At 37.3% G+C, this 10,774-nt stretch overlaps 1 protein-coding gene across 6 annotated transcripts in view; it reads left to right on the plus strand.

The window, feature by feature from the left end:
* Positions 1 to 10,774, plus strand: part of MARCHF6 (membrane associated ring-CH-type finger 6) — a 314,477-nt gene that overhangs the window by 50,032 nt on the left and 253,671 nt on the right. For all 6 annotated transcript variants that reach the window (XR_011920873.1, XM_072411957.1, XM_072411959.1 and 3 more), the window contains exons 8-9: positions 2,998 to 3,059; positions 8,684 to 8,716. Coding sequence is in view for 5 of the 6 variants with exons in the window: in XM_072411957.1 (XP_072268058.1) it covers positions 2,998 to 3,059; positions 8,684 to 8,716 (95 nt within the window). In the remaining variant the exon portion in view is untranslated. The remainder of the gene's footprint in view (positions 1 to 2,997; positions 3,060 to 8,683; positions 8,717 to 10,774) is intronic.

Raw genomic sequence — 10,774 nt, forward strand, 5'->3', positions numbered from 1 at the left:
TCTGTCACTGCAAATGATCATGAAAGCCCAATTTCAGTAGGGTGATCTTATGTTGGACATCTGTATGGGTTTTCAAGGTTCAGTATTAACACTGCTAGAGAGATTAGGGGTCTACTGGCTGTCTCCCTAATATACTGGGCTTTTGCAAATATTTTTACTCCTTGTGGCATAAAATATTCAATCTAATTTCAGAAATTTTATCCACAATAATTCCACCTACTCCTGAATTGGCCATACGCTATTTAAATATAGTATTCATCCCCTAAAGAATTGTAGCTATTCAAATTTTGATACTGACTAAATTACATATTATCAGAATATGGCAGACTGACCAAACGCCTAGTTACAGTGACATGGTAAACAAATTAAATCTTTGTTGTTCCCATAAGAGATTTGTAAACTTTATAAATAATACCTTAATAATAATACAAAGAAATTAGTATCCCCGGCTGCAACACTTTATATGAATTCCAAAATAGACAATTATTCTCTGAGAGTTATTCTTTGATGTTATATTACCTCGAGACTTGTGAGTTGTTGTTGTTGTTATTACTCAGGTAGTTATTCATCTTACATAGTTACATAATAAGTCAGGTTGAAAAATGACAAAATGTCCATCAAGTTCAACCAGGGAAACAAACATATCCCAGATATAAAACTCTATGAACATAGGTGATCCAGAGAAAGGCAAAAAAAACCCTGGTTCAATTTGCTCCAAAAGGGGAAAAAAATTTCTTATTGATTCCATGAGGCAGTCGATTTTCCCTGGATCAACAGTCTCTGTTATCTTTACTTTAAAGCTTTAATGCATTCTGTGCTTTATTCTGTGCTTCTAGAAAAGCATCCAGCTTTTTCCTAAAGCAATTTATAGTAGTCGCTGAAACTAACTCCTGAGGGAGCCTATTCCACATTTTAACAGACCTTACAGTGAAGAATCCCTTCCTTATCCGGAGCCTGAACTTCTTTTCCTCCAGACGCAAAGAGAGAACTCTTTTTCTCTGTAATGATGTCAAAAATTTTGACATCACCTGAATATTCAAGAAGGTTTTCTATATGGACCGTTTATATATTTATACAGGTTGATCATATCCCCTTGTAAACGTCTCTTCTCAAGGGAGAATAGATTTAGTTCAGCTAATCTCTCCTCATAGCTGAACTCCTCCTTTCCTTTTATTAGTTTAGTTGCCCTTCTCTGCAGTGTCTCCAATTCTACAATGTCCTTTTTGTGAACTGGTGCCCAAAACTGGACTGCATATTCCAAATGTAGTCTAACCAATGCTTTGTACAGGGGCAGGATTATGTCTCGATCTCTGCACCCTATGTCTCTTTTAACCTCATGGGTGGTTCGTTTCTGTCCGAATTTTTCTAAAAGCAGTTTTTCATGAAATTTTTTTTTTTTTGCAGTATAATATATTATGATGAGTATAATAATATTTGAAACACAAAATCATGTCAAAATAATAAATTAAATAAATAAAAAAATAATAGTTTATACTCATAATATTATACTGTAAAATAAATTTTCATGAAAGACAATTTATTTTGTATGGAATGCAATACAAAATAATTTGAAATTCCAGCCATGCCCCCGACGTAATAGCTGCATGCACCGACGTCACCGGCAACTCCCGAGTGACTCAATCAGATGCAGAGGACGCCGAGACGGACAACGAGAGTGCAGGGACCGCAAAGATGGACACCAGCGGACCAGGTAAGGCTTCATTTATCATTGTTTTTCATTGTTTTAGCTACCCCAAGTCACACCGGGTTACCGCTGGTTAAGGTAATACAAGAAAGTACTTTGCTAGCTTTAGATATTGCAGCTTGGCATTGCATTAAGTCTATGATCTACCAGAACCCCCAGATCATTTTCCATTTTTTCCCCCCCCCCCCCCCCAACTGTATTCCCCCTAGACAGTATGAAGCATGCATGTTAGCCCCCAAGTGCATAACTTTACATTTATCTATAATAAATGTAATTTGCCATTCGGCTGCCCAATTCAACAGTACATCCAGGTCTGCTTGTAGATTATAGACAATCCTGTATGGCCTTTAACCTATTACAAGTTTGGTGTCATCTGCAAACACAGAAATTATACTTTTAATCCCAAACCATATCATTTGTAAAGATGTTAAACAGTAAAGGTCCTAACACTGAACCCTGGGATACACCACTAATAACCTTATACCATCCAGAGTATGAATCATTAATCACTACTCCCTGCATGCGGTCTTTAAGTCAGTTCTCTATCCATTTTCAGATTTTCTAAGCCTATTGACCATAACGTGCATATTAACCGTTTGTGGGGTACTGTGTCAAATGCTTTAGCAAAGTTAAAGTACACTATATCAAATGCTACTCTACTGTCTATCTGTTTACGTAGTTCCTCTTAAAAAGATAGTACATTTGTGTGACAACCTCGTTCTTTCTTGAATCCATGCTATACTTTATAGTATTTTTTTCTAGCAGAAACTCTTCTATGTGGTTTTTTATCAAACTATCCAGGACCTTGTGTTTTTACCTATTTCTTCATTTTTCTTATACCTACTTCTTTATACTTCTTTTTCTCTTTCCCTCTTTCCTTTGGCCCTCATTTACATGATGGTTATGGTCTGTACTACATGTTTATGACTAGACTAAATGCTTGATATTTTGAGTGGAAATTGTTTTGTATAATGCTGTATTTGTACTTCCATCTTACCTTTTCTATAAAAAAAATTTCAAATAAAGACATATTAAACTCTAAGGTTCAGTGTTAATTTGTGCCTGCCTGAGAAGCACTTAACAAAAGCCCAAAATGTATCTCCTGAAAAATCCAATGAACTACTACAATTAGGAGAAAAAGGTAACATCACGTAGGAATGAAAGCTTTAGACTTTGCTGCTATTCCTCCTTGCCATCACAAGTTTGTTCACCGATTAGTCTTTTTTTTTTTTTTTTTTTTTTTCCTTTTTTTCCTAAGATGTTATCCTTTAATTGGTACTTTTTCTTTGCAGATGACATGAATTGGAATGCTTTAGAATGGGATCGAGCAGCAGAAGAACTGACTTGGGAAAGGGTGAGCTAAATAGATCTTAGAAAAATTTTTCTCATTTATGCACAGACCTAGTCCAAATCTTCCTGTTTGAACACAAAAATCACATGCAGTATTCAGAAAGACCAAGGACAATTTTGGGGAAGACAGCAAACTGTGGCCACAATGCCCTGGCAGTGCGAGGGATAATAAAGGGTCATAGTTAAATACAACCTGAGCTTTCTCCATATATACATAATACATAGCAAACCGCCCTTGTAAACAAAAATTTAGGTGTAAATATTTTTTTGGATAGGGAAGGGTTAAAAATGCTGTCAGTTATTATTGCTGTCTGTGTGTACTCATTAGGTAGATTCATCCTCACTGTGTGTCCTCGTATCCATTGTCACAAGGACCGAACGTGATGGGAAATCCCAACATTTTACAGTTATCATTTGTTTCCAGTGGGAATTTCTGTTTTAGTGACAACTTTCAAGAAGGCAAGTATATAGAAATTTCATCTCGCGTCCTGTTGAGTGTTAAAGAAATGTTCCCCCATGGGAACACAGGAAATATATTAATCATACTTGTAGTCTCCCTAGTTGCAACCATGAAGTTCCCACCATTCTGCAGACTTAGCTGTGGGCCTGTGGGATATTCCTAGAGAAGAAATAATGATCGGCCAGCCTGATGGTTTGTTACAGTGTCTTACTACAAGCCAACAGCAATCTGTCTCTGACAGGTTGCCTACTTGCTCTGTCTTGGACAGTCTGCCGGGACTTTTAGTGAAGTTTGCTGCCTGATGGTAAGTAGGGGATTATCCCCTCATCATTTTTGTCCTTGCCCTTTACTCATTCCTTCTGAGGATTGGCAGAGGTGCAAATTGGAACCCCCTTGACAAGATAAAGGGAGTTGATGTTTGATTGACAGCTGTTGGCTTTTTAAATTTTCTAGTTATAGCTGGTCCTTTAAATCCACACTCTCTCCTTAGTGGAGAGGGGTCACAGGCCTACATAGCAAAGAAAATGTATGCAGCTGAATTTTTTTACTGCTAATTCCACAGTTAAAAAAGCAGCAGTAGCTTAGACTGAATACCTAGAATGAATGGCAGATTTCAGCAGCCATATTCCTTTAGTCATTCTGCTCTCATGTCATAGCATTGGAAAGTGGCAGAAGATAAGGATTATTTTGCAGCTTGACTGTTCTTGTTTTTCTTCTGACATCTGCCATTCCCCTGCAGATGTCAGCTGCAGACCAAGACTATATTGACCCACTAAGGGTGTAAGCACCTTTACTGTGGACCCTAATTAAGCACTTTTATCTGTTTGGGCATTGCTAGGAGTGGTGTGTTGGGGAAGGAACGTCAGGCCTTCTTAGAATGTATAAGGGAAGTTTATCACGATGCCTTTCTCCATGAAAAGGTATTGATGTTGATGTTAGTTAAGGTGGTTTGTAAGAAGCTTAAAATTGTGACATTGTAGCATTTGATGCACCATTTGCTTTTGGTGTACATTTACCAAAATGTTCTGCTAGGATCGTTTCTTCTTCATCAAGTTTATCTATTTTGAGTAGTCATGTTGGGCATTTGTTTTGCTGTAGTGTTTTGTAGTGCACTATCCCTTTCAGAAGGGGTTCACTAATATATTGGTATCTTCCCCTTTAATATGTACTCTGGTTTTCCTTTAAACAATTTCAAGGTTCTCCTAGTGGAAAATTTACCTTCTTCCATCTGGTATAAAAATAGACCCATTCAATAGATTGATATACACTACATACATGGAGGAGGAATGTTTCCCCAATGCTTTGGGAATACAGCACTCTTGTCTGTAGTTATTTTAGGCTGTTGGCTGTGGTCATTAGCAAACTGCTGAAATACTGAATTGATCACAAGGGCTGTTGTGGGCCCGCTGCTTACAGACTATCAAATATTTGTTGCAACCCTGGAATTAAGTACATTTCCTTCTTCAGTTTAAGAAGGCAGAGGATTCTTATCGCACATCTGAATCAATATTCTCATCTCATTCGTAAATTTTACCACCACATATCTAGTTCAGGGTATTTGTATAAATTCTAAAGTTCAATACTACTGTATCGCAGTTTAGTTACTTGCTCATAACTTCCTTTACCATCCTCGGGCAAAAATCATGATTGTCCATTGTGGTCAGAAGGTATTGTAGGAGAGGCATCTCTCATTACCAGGGCATATTCATCTGAGTATTTGTAAGAAAACCAGGTTTGGTTAAATTTCTCTGAGCGCCTGTTGTGTGTAGCTATCGGATCCCCCATTTCCATCATTTACCTGATCTAACCCATGGTGTGTTTTACTGCATTAGGTAAATGACGCAGTAGTGATTTGTTATAACCCTTCAGGGACATGGTGGGCACGTGTAAGAGTTAATACCAGATCGTCGTCAATGTCTGTGAAGTGTTGTGAAGTGACATCGCCAGCAACCCGCACCTGTCTGTGGGAATCTGGCTAAAACTAGGGCAGCTAGGGTAGGCCCATTTCCCTAGCCCCGTGACTTGTTGAACAGGTCCCTCCCCTGTTCCTCCTAGCTCCAAACAGCCAAGAGCATCTCTTGGTCTGGAATGCTCAGTCAATTGGCCCTCTTACCCTGCCTAGATAAATTCCCTTCCCTGTATGTCAATCTTTCCATATTCTCCAGAGTCAGTATATCACTCTTATCACGGTCACAATGATTACAATGACATAAAAACCTCTTACTACACAAGCTGATATTTATGAACAACTATGAATTATTTATGCTTGAATTAGAAAAAAAAAAATTACAAATCCTTGTTATTAATTACAATGAAGATAAAGCATTCATAACAAGACCATTCTGTGCGTTACTGCCCACTGACTTTCTATTTAGAGAATAGGGGCATCCTTACGTGCCGGAGTCAACTGTTTCTTTTACAGTCAGATCCCTATCAGTCACACTTACCTCTGCAGTCCTTCTGTGTGAAGCAACCTAAACCTCACACAGGTGAGTAATGCTACTGATGAAACACATGGTGGACTCTATCGATCAGACCACCTCCTGGTGATGATCTTACATACAGTCTCTGTTCCTAGATTGGCTGATTGATTCAAAGGCTGCGGCAAACAATACTCGCATAAAGGAGCCGCATCTAGACTGCAAGAATGTTATGTATGAAGTGTTTGTAGCAAGAAGTACAGTTAAGGTAAAATGTTACTATCTCTGGTGAGCGAGCTGGTGAAAGAGAGCAAAGTGAAAAACAAAAAAGGTAAAAAGCTTACTATAACGCACTGTGTGGGTTTGACCTCACTCTCCTCAGCTATAGTTGTCGTTCATCCAAGAGTTCAGTCTTTCTTCATAACAGCACCAAAGAAACTGTTAAAATTGAACATATTTCCCTCTTGCAGGACCAGAGAGTTCTTGCTATAGATCTAGCTTTTATTGACACGTGTGAGGGCAATGAAAATTTTCACCTTGTGCATGAGTTTAAAACAGCAAGATGGTTAGCATAATTTAAAAGAAACAACCCATGGTGGGATTTTCCACCTTTCAGACCAACCAATAAATGAATACATTTAGCACAGTATACAAACAGTTACCTTAAACAGTTAAAAGATATAGGTGAAAAAGTCATTAGTGGGTATGATTTAAATGCCTTTGTATATAGTATATTTCATAATTCCTTCTAATAAATATATATATATATATATATATATATATATATATATATATATATATATATAATTTTTTTTTTCATATAGATGTCTCACAATTACTTGCTTTGCAAAGGACAAGGGGGTACTTATTACATTTACCCCTAGCCTGGTTACGGTCTGTGTAGGTAGGCTTTTGTTTGAATGAGAACGGCTTCTTTCCCCATACAACTCAGCAGGAATCCAAAAGCCAGTTGAAACGTAAATAGGAAGCTTAGGAAGATAAAAAAAAGGTTAGAATGAAATTAGCTAAAGGTCAAATGTACAGGTCACTGAACTTGAACGCATCTCAAATTTAGGATGAATACACCTAAATGCATTTCCTATTGACAAGGGTGACTTCAGTTAGAGTCCTACAATGCTGTTCTGTCTTGATCTGATGTTGTAAACTTTACAAACACTAATGTAAATTACCTTGGTCATCCAAAGTGCAATCAGTCAGTTACAATAGATTGTATTCAGTCTAAGCTCTGCTCGAGTGTTTGACTACTAAGGATCAAACAATTTATTTTCAAATGAGCACTTTCTTATTTAAACAAACTGAAACCATTATAAAACACTGGTCAATAAATCATTTATAGCCAACTCAAGCTTAAATTTACCTTATTTATTTGCTATATGGTATTAAACGTCTGACTCTTTGTTCACTTCACAAGTAATCAATTCTTTTAAAGATATGTGCTATTGCACATTCAAGGAACACCACTTATTGCAAAATCCTTAGAAGAGTAACAAGAAATCATCACATTAGTTTTGAATTAAACATTTCTCCCCTGTAACTTTGTAACTAATATCATGGTCATCAGTGTTTTGAATTATCTGTTTTATTATAAGTTCCTAGTTTTTAGCACACATACCATAAAGGTAGAAACATTAACTTATCAATGTGTCATGAAATTGAGCAAGATGTATGGTTAGAAAGCAGCAGGAAGTTGTAAAACTTCTTGGAATGTAAGTTTAATGTTACTTGAAAAATGTAGATTGAAGGTCCCTACCACTGTTCAGTATCACGTTTAAAGTGGAACTAAACCCTAATAATGACATTTGGGGATAATTTACTCCCAGAAGCCCTGGGGGCAGCCAGGATACCTGGCATATCCTAGCATCACACGCTGAGCTGCACTCGTATATGTGGTTTATTGTACTTTGCAGTAAAACATACTTACCTGTTTGCTGTTTTGTTTTGTTTTTAGAAGAGACTTCATCTGTCTCTTTTGCAATAAAGTTCCTCCCTTATAGCTAATTTCCATCGCAAAGTTAAAGCTATGCTTAAGGCTGGTTCTACACAGATGGTTTTAAAAACGCATGTGAACATTCCTAACGTGTTTATATGCCTTTTTATGCACTTTTATTAGCATTTTAAAGCTTGCCTTTAAACCTCTGGAACAACGCGTGAAAACACCAGTTGAAATAAATGGTCATATGTACACGCGTTTTTTGGCTTTTTCCTGCGTTAACCCCACGTTTTAAATTTTTTAAACATTGCAAAGAGCGGTATAGATAACGCTCAAAAACATGCCTCAATGAAACATCCTGGTGTAGATTAACCCATTGGAACACTTGGAAGTTTAAATAATGGGCTTTTAAAGACTTTGGTAAATGCTGGGGAAAACGTCCGTGTAGACTAAACCTTAAGGATAGGTTTATGATCTTTTATAAAAGACTTATGAGTGTTCTATCCCAAGGGTATGGAAAAAGCACCAATCAGCACATTTTTGTTTTAGTTTTTATGGGTCAGTATCTTTAATAGATGGTAAATATATTTGAAGATTTCTTGTTGGGACATCATTTTTAAACTGATTTTTATATATGCTGTAGTTTTTAAACACATATTTGAGTACAAAAAAATTCAGGGTTTTCTTATTTTGTATTCCTTATATAAAGCATTACCTTTTTGCTTCGTAAATTCACAACATGATGCAGATCTTATGATATTTGTCCTTTTTTAAATAATTGTTTTTGATTGTTGTAGATGCTGGGATTGGACGGATCATTGGTTTTTCTGGTAAGATAATAGTTTATTACTATATTAAAAAAAATCTGAATATGCATTGCTGTTTAGGGGTAGTAGGTAAACTGTGTACAACTCATAATTAGCATTTGCAATGTAAACAGTCCTGGGTTATAATGTGTTTAGTCAAGGGGGGCTTCTCTGTCGGACATTTTTAACTGTGTCTACAAGGTTACTTTAGAAGGGAATGCTGGTGTGTTGTTGTTAGAAGTTGTTTGCCTCAGTCCTTGAATAATTTAGTACTATTCTGCTCCATTCCGTTGTGCATTGTTGAGTCCATGTGTTTGCTATCTTTAAGAACCACATTCCGGCTTCTAAACCATGTAGGTAAGACCCTGTTTCAAATGAGCCATTGCCTGCTGTTAAAGAATATTCTTTCATATCCGTATTTTAAATGTGTACTATGAATGAAACCACTTGAAGCCAAACTCACGTAAAAGTGTGTGTGTGTGTGTGTGTGTGTGTATGTATATATGTATGTGTGTATATATATATATATATATATATATATATATATATATATATATTCTCAACCCAGAAATTTTTTTAAGCCGGGTGGGAAGAAATTGTAGGTGGGTGGCAGCCCCTGTATTGTGACCAAAAACAGCCGGGTGGTGCATCCAGGTAAAAGGGCCTGGGGAGAATATATATATATATATATATATATATATATATATATATATATATATTTATATATTTAAAAGCCCTAATACTCCACTAGATTCCTAAATTTATTTATTTATTTTAAGGCTGATCTTTAAGGATAAAAAGGAATCTTTTGATCCAGATTAAATCACTGCCTTGGGTTGATTTTGTAAGCATTTGTCATTTAGGATATAGTGTGATTTCCATGATGCCTTCATTGAATGCAGCTTTTGTTTGATTGACAGTTCACCTAAAACATGGGGAGGGCCAAGGGCAGTGTGCAGAATTGCTAGGCTTGATGATGCTAGAGGTTCATCTGACTGGAATTGAGATTCAGGAGCAGGAGTCTGAAGCAAGTGACTGTCAACCCTGAGTCAGAATAAGTTGCAATGCGCAAAGGAACAGTACACTGTTTTATGGTAAGGGGGGACTACAGATGATGGGAAAAGCTAGGTATAGCTGAAAGTGTGCCGGGTAATGAAAAATGTCATATGGAGTGCCGTAAACACCTTTCAACAATTAACCTCCCTGGTATTCCCGAGTATTACCGCATGTGGCTCGGGGTTTATTTTCAGTGCCAAAAGTGGTAACCCAAGCCACACTTGGGGTGGAATTGCCAGGGAGTTCTAAAGTCCTACCTGATTCCCACGCGCCCGCGGTGTCCTCCAGCGATGCCCAGCATCTACTTCCCCTGCCGGCCGGGTATCCCCAGCCTACACAGATGCCAGGCGGCATCTGTGTCCCTGGAGTGCGAAAGTTGGGGACGCGAGGACAGAAGAAGCAAATGCTGGCCAGGCATCTGCTCGCGAGCCTGAAGCTGGAGGGCGGGTCCGTGGGGCTGGTAGGCAGGACCAGGCGGGAAATAAAATAAAATAAAAAAAATAAATAAAAATAAAATAATTAGTATTTTTAAATGTACTGTTTTTTCAATTAAAAATACTCATCTCATTCATACTGCTAGGGAGGGTAAAACCCAAGAATAAATAATCTGCCTTGTGTTGACTAGGGTGACTGCTGTTACTATACATGTATATATAGAACTGTAGTGCAACATAGGGTGTTACCCTGGGAGAGGAAGTGTGTTAGGATTAAAGATTATTTCCTCCCTCATCTTTTTTATAAACTGTTCTCTAATTTACAGTCAATCCGGCCAGGAAGTTTCTCTGTAGATTTCTGGTTGGATCAGATGGTATTTTGTGCACTTATTTAACTGATTTATCAATGTTTTTGGGGTATATTTAACAGATCGAAAGGTGGGAATATTACCCTGTTTCCCCGATTATAAGGCACTCTCTTATATTTTTTGAAATGCCAAAATATGCCCTGGGTCTTATTTTCAGGGGATGTCTTATTTTTCCATGAAGAAGACTACAGTACACATTTATTGTTGAAAGTCACTCATGTTCC

The sequence above is a fragment of the Pyxicephalus adspersus genome, chromosome 5 (genome assembly GCF_032062135.1).
Source record: "Pyxicephalus adspersus chromosome 5, UCB_Pads_2.0, whole genome shotgun sequence".
Classification (NCBI taxonomy): Eukaryota; Metazoa; Chordata; class Amphibia; order Anura; family Pyxicephalidae; genus Pyxicephalus; species Pyxicephalus adspersus.